General features: G+C 40.6%; 1 protein-coding gene across 1 annotated transcript; it reads right to left on the reverse strand.

Moving 5' to 3' along the window:
* Nucleotides 1-6491: 6491 nt before the first annotated feature.
* LOC123277922 (olfactory receptor 5A1-like) lies at nt 6492-7448 on the reverse strand. Its single transcript, XM_044749965.2, has one exon. It carries the CDS (start codon nt 7446-7448, stop codon nt 6492-6494), a length of 957 nt encoding a protein of 318 aa, XP_044605900.2.
* Nucleotides 7449-13552: the final 6104 nt, after the last annotated feature.

Here is a 13552-nt window from a genome sequence, read left to right on the forward strand (position 1 = left end):
TTTTGAATATATCATTCCACTCTCTTCTAGCCTGTAAAGTTTCTGCTGAGAAATCTGCTGATAGCCTGATGGGGGTTCCTTTGTGGGTTAGTTTCTTTTGCCTGGCTGTCCTTAGTATTTTCTCCTTGTCGTTGACTTTTGCTAGCTTCACTACTATATGCTGTGGAGTTGGTCTTCTTGCATTGATAAAGTTTGGAGATCTATTGGCTTCTGTCACCTGAAGATCCATCTCTCTCACCAGATTTGGGAAGTTCTCAGCCATTATTTCTTTGAATAGGCTTTCTGCCCCTTTCTCCTTCTCTTCTCCCTCTGGTATACCTATAATCCTTACATTGCATCTCCTAATTGTGTCTGATAATTCTCGGAGAGTTTCTTCATTTCTTTTTAGTCTTGCTTCTCTCTCCTCCTCTGCCTGCAGCAATTCTATATTGCCATCTTCCAAATTGCTAATTCTTTCCTCCATATTATTGGCCCTACTGCTCAGAGCATCTAGATTTTTCTTAATCTCCTCTATTGTGTTCTTCATTTCCAATATTTCTGTTTGGTTCTTCTTTATCGTATCAAACTCTTTTGTGACATAGCTCCTGAACTCGTTGAGTTGTCAGTCAGAATTCTCTCTTAACTCATTGAGTATTTTAATGATGGCTGTTTTGAAGTCATCATCATTTAGGTTATATATCTCATTTTCTTTGGGATTGTTTTCTGTGTATTTGTTACTTTCTTTCTGTTCTGGAGATTTAAAGTATTTTTTCATATTGCTTGATGTTGTTGATTTGTGCCTCCACATGGAGATAGAGTTTAGTTGCTCCTTTCATTTGTTTCAGCTGCTGCGGTGGGGGAGCTGCTGTTTATACTGCACCAACCAGGAACCCTGTCCGCAGTTGCTAGCTGGGCCTGGGCCCCTCCTCGTAGTCACAGTGGTCCTTTGGATTCCCTCCTCTGCCGTGGGGGCCGTCACAGGGGGCTTCAGGCTGCTGGTGCCTACTGTTGCAGCCCACCTAGACGTGCTCCCTCCTTGGGGTCTGCAACGGTGTTATGGGCTTTTCCAGCGGCCAGGGGTGGGATCACTTATGTTTGTCGCTCTGTCGCTGTCGGCACCCACAAAATCTCACTTGTCCACTGTGGGTCGCAGGAGAGCTATTGGCATCTTCTACAGTCTGTGGTTAGTTCACCTAGCTATGCTACTTTTGTCCTGGGGTCTTCCAGCCTTGTGGCTGCCGGATGGGTGCTTTCTACTAGTGCTGTGCAGAGGCTTTCCCTGAGGCTGCTGTGAGCCTGTAGGGTTTCCCCCTAGGCTAAGGAGCTGGGTCGCTGGAACTCCCCCCAGCCCCAGTCCTGTTCCCCAGGAACTCGGGGAGCCCTTTGCCCTGTCTTGGGGGATAGCTGGAGATCCTGATTTCAGTGGTAGCTGGTCAGCTGCTGCCCTGCCTGATATTCTCCTCTTGGGGACCCTCCCAGTATTGTGGATGCTGGACGTGGCCCCTCCGCTAATGGCAGACAGAGAGTTTTGTCTGCTGCCCGGGCAGAACTCTGGAGCTTCCCCTCTGGGGCGTGGAGTGGGCCTCTGGAGCCTCACCTTGTCCCAGTCCTCTCCAAGATCTCCGGCAATCCCTAGCCCCACGGGGCAGGCAACAGCAGCTGGAGGTCACTTCGCCCTCTGGGATTCTCTCCGGGACTTTCCCGGAGTTGAATGCTGGGCGTGGCCCCTCCACTAAAGGCAGACAGAGAGTTTTGTCTGCTGCCCGGGCAGAACTCTGGAGCTTCCCATCTGGGGCACAGAGCCGGCCTCTGGAGCTTCCCCCAGCCCCAGTCCTCTCCGAGATCTCTGGCAATCCCTAGCCCCACCGTGCAGGCAGTGGCAGCTGGGGGACCTCCGTACCCTCAGCGACTCTCTCTGGGACCCTCCGGGCGCCACGAACACCAGGCAGGATCTCCCCGCCAATGCGGCGAGAGACTCTCCCTGTGGGCCCAGGTGTGCAACTCCAAAGTTTCCCTCTGCGTTTAGGAGTAATTGCGGGGGGTTTAGGTAGGGTTCTGGTCACCTGTTTCCACCGTTGCTCCTCTGTTGTGTGCTCGCTCCTGCCCTAGATGTGTGTTGATCTTCTGGGGGCGTCCGTTGGAAGAAAGCCGCTTGCGGGTACTAGGCTGTTCGGTCGGGGTCGGAGAGTTTTCACCTATTCCACATCCTCCCGGAGGAAAGTCCGTCCGCCTTCCGATGTATAGTCGCGTGGGTCTCTCAGACGTCCTGAGATGCTGTCTGGATATCCTTTGTTAAGCGATAAGTGTCCAAATAATTGTAGACTCGAAGAGGGAGAGACAAAGAGGACTACTCACGGCACCATCTTGGATTCAGCCTCAGCATTTTAACTTTTTAAAAAGCATATAGCTGTTGACTTATTTGCAACTTGCTTTATTTTGTTCATTGCATGAATATTTCAAGTCATCCTAAAATATTTTGAAACTACAAAGAGCAAAAGTAAATAAGTGGAGACCTTTTATCTCTGCTTAAAAACTTTATTTAAATATATCCCAGAACATGTTTCTGGTAAAATTGAGTTTGTAAATATTTATCAAATCATTTTGTACTTTAACCAAGTTAAGGTAGCTTCTAATTTCTAAGGGGAAAGAGCTAAATTTGAGAGATGGAAGATTTCTGAAGGAGAGGGAGAAAGCTAATCTTCACAGAGTATTTTGTTCTGGACACAGTGGATTCATGGGTGATAGAATAATGGTCTCTTTTTCTCTTTATAGTTAGAAAGGAAGGAAGCAGAAGAGGTTGAAAAAGTCTCAGGGGAGGTTTTCACTTGTCTTCAGGCACAAACTGGGTTAGATTTCTCAGATTAGGGAAATGAGTGCCTTGATTTCTGGTGAAGATGGGAATCCACTAAAGCCAGAAATATGGTAACATGGCTTTAATTTTAATTAAGTAATTCTTTGTGAGTTTAAATAAATTATGCCTAGAGATGGCAAAGATGGAAAGAAATTAAGGACTGCTGTATGGAGTGTTTTATTTGTGAGGATTCTCTGGTATCTGTTTCTTTTTAACTGTCTCTAGTTGTGTATTATATTTACAGTAATCAGTACTGCTAATTTATTTGAATCGTTATGATTAGCAGCTTAATTAAAAGCCCTCCTAAAATTTTATAGAAGGATAATAGATGAGAAAAGTGGTCTAATTTTGTTCAGTCTCTCTTTTGTTGAAATATATCTATAAGAAACCTTGGTAGCCATATCACAAGACAATAATACAATCACTATATGCAGCAAAAGCTAAAGTTACTATAAACAATGAATTGTTCATTTATTAAAGAAATATTTATTATATGTCTACTATGTGCCAAACACTGCGTTAGATGGATGAATGAAAGTGAACAAGGGTCTATCTCTATCCTCAAGTAAGTTATAGTTTAGTGTAAGGTACGTGCAATAGAACAAATGATTACAAACAGTAGTGTTAGTGCAACAACTGGGTAAACCATGATGTTCTGGGTTTGGGAAATGAGTGGGAAGATCTTCATGGAGGAAGTGCTCTGAGTAGAGACCTGAAGGATGAACAACCATCAGTCAGTTAAAAAGATTATGGAGGAAAGAGGAAACTCCTTGTACAAAGAGCTTGAGGGGAAGAAAAAGAAATAGATGCCTTGGGACAGCATGCTGTCCCCAAAGTACTAGGGGAGATGTAGTAGGGGGTGAAGAGTTGAAGTAAGCAGAGCTGCAGCATGAAGCAAAGAGGACTTTGTAATGCATGTTAAGGACTTTAACCTGAGGGCAATGGGGAGCTCATGAATGTTCTTGAGAGCTGGCCTCATAAACTCAAATCAGTAAAGTGACATCAAATGTTAAAAGAGCTAAGTAGGGAGAATAGTGGTCCCCAAACGTGACAAAATCTTAATCCTATGAGCCTGTGAATAGATTATCTTTCAGGAAAAAGAGAGTTTTAAGATGTGATTGAATTTTAGACTTTGAAATGGGGAGATTATCCTGGATTATCTGAGCAGGCCCAACCTACACTCAAGTGTCACATTCTGAGATATGCATCGTTAGGCGATTTTGTCATTGTGCAAACATCACAGAGTGTATCTACACAAATCTAGATGGTGTATACTACAACACATCTATGCTGTATGATACTAATCTTATGAGACCACCGTCATATATGCAGCCTGTTTTTGACTGAACCCTAGTTATGTGGTGCATGACTCTAATCACGAGAGTCTTTAAAAGCAGAGAACCTTTCCCAGTGAGGGTAGATGTGACATTGTGGGCTTTGAAGATGGTGGAAGGGAACCATGAGCCAAGGAATGTGGGTGGTCTCTAAAAGCTGCAAAGGGCAAGGAAATGGATTCTATCATAGAGCCTCCAGAAAGGGACACAGCTCTGCTACTAATTTGATTTCAGCCCAGTGAGACCTCTCTCAAACGTCTAACCTACAGAACTGTGAGATAATAACATTATGCTGTTTTAAGCCACTTACTTTGTGGTAATTAGTTACATTAGTGATAGTAAACCAATACACTCAGATTCCTCAGAGTGAACTGTGTAGAGGCCACATTGTATTTTGCTTATATGTAAAGTTCTCTCAAGAGGCCAGGTGGAGGGTTTATGTTATATGAACTGAGATGAGTTGGAAAATAAAGCAGATGAGGAATGTGTGTGTGTTTTAAAGAAGGAGAAGAAGGTAAAATGATTTGATATTAAATAATTTGTACTTTTCCTTTAAGGTAAACCTTTTCCATATTTTTCATAAATTGAATCACTTCCTTTAGGAAGAAAAAATAATTCTACTTAATCATAGCTATTAATTTGAATGGAAATATATCAGAATTCAAGAATGTCAATTCTAAACTTCAAAGAAATCATCTATTCACCTGTATCGAAATCTGCTCCGCTTGGCCTGACTGGCCCCTTCATTAGATCTTACATCTGAAATAATCCTAAAGACTTCCTCACATTGTACTCAGCCTGCTAAGGAAGCAGAAAACTAGAAGTATCCTGGGTATAACATCCATCAATAAAGGTGATTCCCAGAATTTCCAATACAGTGCCATATAAGTCCTAATATTCATAAAGGTAACTGATAAAAAAATTTCAGGAGAAGTTACCCATTGGGTAATATCATTGGATATTATTTGCATGAATCACTTTAAGTTTGCTTGACCTTGAATGGGAATGAATTTAGGAGACTCAAGAATCCAGGAGACCAGGAACAGAGATCTCACCTCCCCTGTGCGTTGTTTATGCTCTTCCAAATATGAAGTAGTTAATCCACTTACATGAACAATGAAATCAAATGAAGACTTTTTGCATATCCAATAGACCTCTATTAATGGAAAAATGAATGTGTTGAGAAGAGGACAGGGCCATAAAGGAATGATGGAGGGATTTACCAGCAGAAATGGTTGTGCTGGACAACTCCACTGTCCATGTCCTTTAAGAAGGACTAATGACCTGGAGGTGATGGCCTGAGACATACCTTCCAGAGATAGTGGCAAATAGTACTGAATGTGGGCTAATCCATTCAGGTTAAGAAACAAAGATTTTATGGGAGCAATGGGTTTGGATAGAAGAGAGCAAGAGGAACTCAGAGTGTGGTGATCAAAAGGGAGACTAAGCTGTGAAGTGGAGTCAGGTGCTGAACTGGTAAAGGAATAAATGGTTGAAATCAAGGAAATACAGACCTAGTAGGCACTTTAGGTGACAAAGACTGGGAAGAGAAGAGTATGGATGTGATATCATGGGACACAAATTTTCCAGGCCCCTACACAGCTCAGATAGAAATGGCGGAAAAGGGTAATGTACTTCAGTACATTTTGTTTAGAAAATTATTCAGTAGCCATAATGGGAATCCAACAGGGATATCTTGGAGAGAATGTTTAATGGAGTAAAAAGGCATCTTGTTTTGTAATGTACCTCAACTATACATAGTGTATCTTTTTGGATCCTGCCATATACTAGTAATAAGAGTTATACACATGTACAACTTCAGGGCTGTTTGTTGTTGAACACGGAAGGCAGCATTTGGGCAGAGTATGGGCTCTGGAGTCAGGAAGACCTAGGTCTGAATGGGATTCCTGCCCCTTACTTTCCGTATAATGCTGGGCAAGTCATTTTTTCTTCCTAGGACCTCATTTCTTCATTTGTAACATAGGGATAGTACTATTTGCATCATAGCACCGCAATGAGTATTTTATTAAATAGCTTTTGTGCCTCATATATGTTAAGTACCCAATAAAATGTGGTTGCTGTAATACTAATTGTGAGAATCCCAGGGAGATTATTTTTGTGCAATAATCATTTCCCCTTTTTGGCTATCCATGGTGGGGTCAGTGGACAGATCACCAGGGGGAACAGTGAGAAAAATTTGGCAGGAGGAGCCTCCATTTCCAAATATGCACACAAAATGTACCTCTTGCCTAAGCCAGAGGTGGAGGTAGATGTCATGTGTCATATAAGTCTCTGTCAGTTTGGAGAAATATGTTTTCAATCATAAACTAGGAAAACACTTTCTTATTCTCCAACAACTTCCACAGGGCATCTTTGATCTCTTTGTTCCTTAAACTGTAGATTAGAGGGTTCAGCATGGGGATCACCAGTGAATAGAACACAGACACCACCTTGTCCCTGCCAAGAGAGTAGCTGGAGCTGGGTCGCAGGTACATGAAAAGGGCTGTCCTAAACAGCAGAGTCACCACCATCAGGTGTGAGGCACATGTGTTGAAGGTTTTCCTTTGGCCTTCCACTGAATGGATCTTCAAGACAGCAGCAACTATGTAACTGTAGGAGATGACGAGGATGAGGAATGATGTTCCCCCAATGGTGACCACTACAAGAAAATTCACCACTTGACTGAGGAACGTGTCAGAGCAAGAAAGCGCTAAAACTGGCGGGAGGTCACAGAAGAAATGGTTGATGATGTTGGGTCCACAGAAGTGGAGCTGAAATATAGAGCAGGCCTGGATCAGGGAGCTCAGGAAGCCACTGAAATATGCCCCAATCACCATGCGTGTACAGAGACCCTGGGACATGATGGCAGTGTAGAGCAGGGGACTGGAGATGGCTGTGTATCGATCGTATGCCATAGCAGTCAGGAGAAAGCACTCAGTTAGACCTATGCCATCAAAAAAAAAGAACTGAGCAGCACAACCCAAGAATGATATGGTCTTCTGCTCCTGGAAGAAGTCAGTGAGCATCTTGGGAGCCACTGTGGAAGAGTAACAGATGTCAATGAAGGACAACTTGCTGAGGAAGAAATACATGGGTGTTTGCAGATGGGTGTCACTTCTGATTAGAAAGATGAGAGCCAGGTTCCAGGAGAGGGTCACAAGATAGATACCCAGGAAGGTCACAAAGAGCAGGACCTGGAGTTCTGGATGGTCTGCAAATCCCACGAAGATGAATGTGGTCACTGATGAGCTGTTCCAGGCCTTAGTTGTGGAGGTGTTTCCCATGGACCACAATGACAAGATGCAGATCTGGGATAATAATGACAATCTTCACTACAGTGGTATCAACAAATAATTAAAAAATATGTGAGAGGGAGGGCAAAGTATTACAGAGGATTACAACTTTATGCAAAGATTCTCTCTCTTTCTCTCAGAAGGCAATTATAGTCATTGTCTTAAATATTTGCTTTTTAATATAGCATGGTTGATATGAGCTTAAACTTTGGATTCAGACTTCCTGTGATCAAGTCCTGCCTCTACCAATTAGCAGCTGTGTTACTTTGGGTGATATGTATATCATCTCTAGGCTTCAATTTCTTTTTCTTTAAGACAGATGACAGGATCAATGTCATACATTTATTTTAAGAATTAAAATAAGGCAAAGTTTGTAAAGTGCCTGATACATAGTAAATCCCCGATGAAAGTTATTATTTGGACAGTTTTTTGTATGTCCCAGATGAGTTACCTCATGCCCTGAAAATAACTATTCATCTAACTTATTTAAGTTTCAGTATTAGAATGGAGAAACCAAGGGAGAGACCAGGTTCAGCTATGTAATTGTGAAACAACCAATCAGACATTTAGAATATTTTTTTTAAACTTAAAGTCTCAGCTATGTTCCATTTTGACATTTTATGTAGACTCTAAGTAAAATGAAATTTTTTTTTACTTTTATTAAGATTATGATAGTTTACAACCTTGTGAAATTTCAGTTGTACATTATTGTCAGTCTTGTTGTAGGTGCCCCACTTCACCCTCTGTGCCCACTCCCCCATCCCGCTTTTCCCCTGGTAACCACCAATCAGTTCTCTTTGTCTACATGTTTAACTTCCACCTATGAGTGGAGTCATACAGAGTTCATCTTTCTCTATCTGGCTTATTTCATCAAAAAGATTAGGCCAGATGTGTATAGAAATGCTCTTAACTGTCAAATATTAGATCTGAATATACTAACATAGTTCCACTTTCAAATTTGTCTTCAGTCTGAGCTCTCTAAGCTATTTAATTGTTAAGAATGTGGATTCTGGCTATAGCCTGCCTGGATTTAATTCCCAGCTTTACCATATAATATATGTGTGATCTTGGGCAGGTTAGTTGAACTCTCTATGACTCTGTAAAATTAGGGATAATAATAGTACTTTGTTATTAGAATTCCTTCTCTCTCTCTCTTTCTTTCTTTCCTTCCTTCTCTTCTTAAATCTCTTTTAAGACATGCATGGCCCATAGTAAGTGCTCTACAAGAGTTTTTTATTGCTATTGTTATTTAAAAATCTAAATTATAATGTAACCTCAATCAAATTCTTATAACTTTCAGTATATGAAGTATCTTTCAAGATCAGGGACTTGATTCCACCCAATCCACATCTATAAGAATTTCCATCACCCCCTCCACATCCACACTAAGTCTCAATCCACATAAATCAGAAAAGAACACTTACCATCAGCGGGTCTTTGAACCTGAGGTCCTAACTCAGCAGAAGGCACTAGGAAAAGTGTGGTCAGAGGGCCTGGTGGCTCATGGTGAATGACCCTTATAGGTGTGGGATATATCTTGATCCTTCTTCAGGTTTTAACCCAAACAATTTAGAAATCATCAAAATTACCTATCTTTTAAACAATATTTTCATTCTGTTCTACCTATCTCTTTAAATATGATGAATCTCACAAATTTCCTTTTGTTTTTCAAAATGGAAATGTTATTTTATGAATTTTAAAGCAATATGTGAGAACTGGAAGATAATTAGATCAATAAACAACGGTGAAATAATAAACCTAAAAGTCATGGGTACTTCCCGATCAATGCAAAAAATTTCCTCTTAAAACTGGAAATTGTGACAATCTATCTCCTGAAATTAGAGCTCTTAACATTTAGGTGTATGCCTTTCATGTTCAAGTATATGTATATGCATATGGCTGTTTGTATCAAAGACCCTCTACAATTTACATATATTATAGAAATTATTCCAAGTCAATAACTTCACAATTTGGGAAGTAATGCTTTCTCTATTTGCTATAAATTTTTCTGGCTCAGTTTAGGAAAGCCACGCCATTTTATTATCTCCAATTTTTCATAAGTCAATCTACATCTACCTATTGCCAGTCAGTCAAGCTATCATTGATCTTTACTTTCCTCTTGGAAATTGCACAGAGATATGCCCTTGGTATAGACTCCCTCTCTTCTTGCACTCAATAGCTCCTGTTACAGATTTTCCAGTTCTAAACCTTAAAATTTGGGTAATGAGAGAATGTGAAGCTCCTTTTAGCCATCACCATGCCATCATTTGTGCAGAGTTTCAGAGATCTCTTACACTAATCTCAATCTTGTCAAATATGGCTTTAAGATTTGTATTATGTTTAGAGGCTCTGCAACTGTTTGTGAAAGGTGCGTAGAATTTCCAGGATCAGGAGGGGATTCTTTCCTTTTGAAGAAAATAAAAGGGCCTCCAGCAAAGTTTGACATAACCCAGTGCAGATGTAGTGCCACACAGAGAAATTGGGAGCTAAACAAAAACAGCTCTACCGGAACCCTCACCCATTCTGTGTAGGGTCTGCCATTTAGCAAGGTAGAGACCTGAGGTCTGTGATGTTATTAAAGGTCATTTGGGCACCTACTCAGGTTAGCACAAAGGGAAGGGGGATGAGTTGGTGGTGATGATTTGGGTAGGCTTCAGGATAAGCCTGGTTCTAATCCTGTTTCTACCACTTGCCAGCCGTGGGATGTTGGGCAACTCATTTAGTCTTTCTGATCTTCTATTTCTCCATTTTTAAAATGGGGATAACAGTGGCTACTTAAGAGTTGTCTGAGGGTTGTTTAAGATAATATGTGAAAGCCTCATGGGTCTTGAGATAGGACGTTTGCTTAATAAATTGGGAATGTTATTGCTATCAGCAGTGAATATTCCATAAAGAATTATTTATGGAAATTAGCCTTATTTTGGAAACGCTTCCTTCTCATGTGGCAGGTTGAAGTGTGCTTATCTTACAGACATAATGAGTTCACTGATAGACCATGTAGCTTTGTAAAAAGTGTTTAGGAGTGAGATTGAAGAATTTAATCATCTGGACTTGATGGGTCAACTGAAAGTCTGTTTAGAGTGTTGCCATTAGGGCAGAGAACTTCCACATTTGGAAGGAACAGAAAGTGAAGCTGGACAAATTGAAACAAAAAGAAAAGAATATCCTGGGTTTTATTCCCACATATAGATTCTCTGAATCTTACTCTAAAACATTAAGTGAAAGGTATATTAAGAGTTGTATGGAGCACTTTATGTCACCAAACTCTACTCATGAAGTAGTGCTTCTTCCCTTGAGAAAGGAAATCTCCTTCACTCTTACTGCAAACTCAGGGAGGCTCAGTTTGGTCTCAGTCTGGACTCCCTTTGATCCTATAATACAGGTATAATCAACACCAGGCCTCTTTTACAGAGCTGAAGAAGGAGAGTTTGAGAGGCTCAGGACCTCATTGGATTCATAGACGCTGGAGGTGAATGTTTGTGAATAACACTAGCCTTCAAGACCATAGTGAAGATAAAATAATACAGTAAAATTAAGCATCTAGCACAGTACCTTGCACATAGAAGACACTTAGAGATTGATGAGAACTGGTAGGGTGGATTTACAACTCAGGTCATCTTTTGACAAAAATGGCAAGAAAGTGTTAAGTTTTATAGCCAAATCTTCCTAATCGGAGCTTAACAGGTGCAGTTGGTGATGGAAGAGAAAAATGGAATAATGACGCAGAGAACCTGAGCTAAACTGTGGAGGTGATGTGGGTTTTCTATGGTTTCTCCATCATTCATGATCTGGGCTGTGTCCCTCACTTCATGATGCCTCCTCCTCTCACTCCTCCAGGAACCTGGTGTCCACAAGGTCTTGCTCTTCTAGCTCTGTCTATCATCTAAATGCACAAATGGTTGATGTAACTGAAAGAGACTCTCTCAATGTGAGGTGAGAATTCAAAAGGCACCAAGAGATTAATTCAAGAATTAAGATTCAGCTGGTAAAATTCAAGCCATCAGTCAGAAAAGAGAAACCGGGTTTTAGAGATTAGAGATCTCTTCAGTGTTTGGAAAATCTGCTATGTCAAGTCTGTCCCAATCACACCCCTTCCAAATTACTTTTCAGACTGCTTACTAATAATTGGGGCTGTGTTAAAGGAAATAGCAATCCCTTCCAAAACTTCATTCCCTCTTAAATCTCTTTCTAGCTGCAAGTGCTCAAACATGGTCTAGGAGGACCATCAAAGGAGCAGAAAGGTAAGATTTGGGCTGAATTTGAGGAAAGACAGATAGAATTGAAAGGTATATGGAGGTAAACTAAAATCCAAAGAACTTCTTAGGCATCTATATGGGCTTGTAGATCTAGGGTGCTTTATAAGTGAGATTAATATGAGCATGAAGACAAAAAGTAAAATATGAATGGCTGCACCCACCTTCTCCCTCTTGTTCTGTCTGACCCTTAGCTGATACTTGTCTTGAGTTCTGCTTTGGAAGGAGTCTAATCAGGCTTTGGTAACTGCTTCCAATCCCCAAAGTGCTAATGAGTTGGAGAGCAAGCTTGAGGCTGATTCATTTATCAAAGGTCAAAATATCCACTTGGTGAATAGAATGTGTGGGCAGAAAAGTGGAGGGAAAAGATACACAGAAGAGGAAAGATGTAATCTTAAGAAATTCTTCTGCTGTCTGCTAACATCTGCATTTGGGGTCATTTTTGAAGTGTTTCAAAGCTGGGGCTGCAGGGGAATTTGAGAGAGGTTTTTTTTTGCCTCTCTCCTTGGAGGTGTTTCATTACATTTTCCCTTGAGAGTCTTTTTGAAAAAGAAAGAAATGTATTATCCAAACTTCACAGATTTGTAGTTAATTGATCTCTGGGGTGGTATGCTCATATAAGTGCTCTGAAGAAGATGCTTATTAAACTCCATCCCAATGGCTTTCTCATCCTCCAAGGCTACTCAAGATCTCTTCTGGTAGTACATAAAGAACAAGCTCAAGATAACATTGGGACACATAGGGCAAGATAGACGCCTATTCTGCAGAAGAAAGAAAGATTGTAAACAAACAAACAAACACACAAACAAACAAACTCTTTTCCACTCCTTCATAGAACCTTTTTGGCCTGAAGTATTTTAAGCGGATGGGAATTCAAACTTATTGAGCTTCTACTATGTGCTAAACACTGTACTAGGTGTCTTATGTGTGATAACTCACTAAATCCTCCAAACCCTCCCTTGCAAGGAGGAAACTGAAATTCTGAGAAAGAGTAAGCTGTTCAAAATTTTATAGCTAATAAGGGATTGAGCCACTAGTTGAACCAAGGACTATGTGACAAGAAATCCTGCATTTGCATGTATGGTACATGCATTTATTTTGGAACTCAATTGCACATAAATGTGTATATATGGTCAATCGTATCTCTCAACTCATAATCCTTTCTCTTTTCACAGAAACCTACTACCTTCCTCCAGGAGAAAGACATTAGATACAGAAGTTTTCCTCTAAAATGTTTAGAAACTTACTCTGACTTAGCATGATAGAGTATAAAGATGTAGGATTTTTATTCTATGGAGGGCTACATACAACAAAAAATAATTTGGGTCCAGGCATTCCATAAAAATCAAGGCTTTAATTCATGTATTTGAAGATGAGGGGAGAAAAATAAAAGGTTTGATTCACTTGTTTCTTAATCTGAGAATATTGAACTGTCATCTTTTAAAAATAACTAGAATAAATAGTGGAAAATTGATTCCAGCTCATGGCCAACTAAGAGAGAGAAAGTTTTTCTAACCAGACAAAGAAAGAAATAGAGGGGGAGACATCCAGGAGAGGCTAAGGAATAGAATTCCAGTGAAAACATGGATAAGGGAGATATTATTTATTCGTCCATTTTATAAGTCTTTATTAATGCCTCTTCTGTGCCAGACCCTGTGTAACTCATCAGAGACACACAGAATGGAAGATGAGATAAGAATTTTGCCTGTATGGTGCTTACATAATAATGGAGCTACTTACGATGAAGTTGTCACTGAAGGCAAGCTTTGGAAAACCAAGCTACTGCTGCCTTGACCATTATGTTTTTCATAACGACTAATATGATGGCTAGATGGGATGATG

This window comes from Equus asinus, chromosome 17 (genome assembly GCF_041296235.1).
Source record: "Equus asinus isolate D_3611 breed Donkey chromosome 17, EquAss-T2T_v2, whole genome shotgun sequence".
NCBI classification, from domain to species: Eukaryota; Metazoa; Chordata; class Mammalia; order Perissodactyla; family Equidae; genus Equus; species Equus asinus.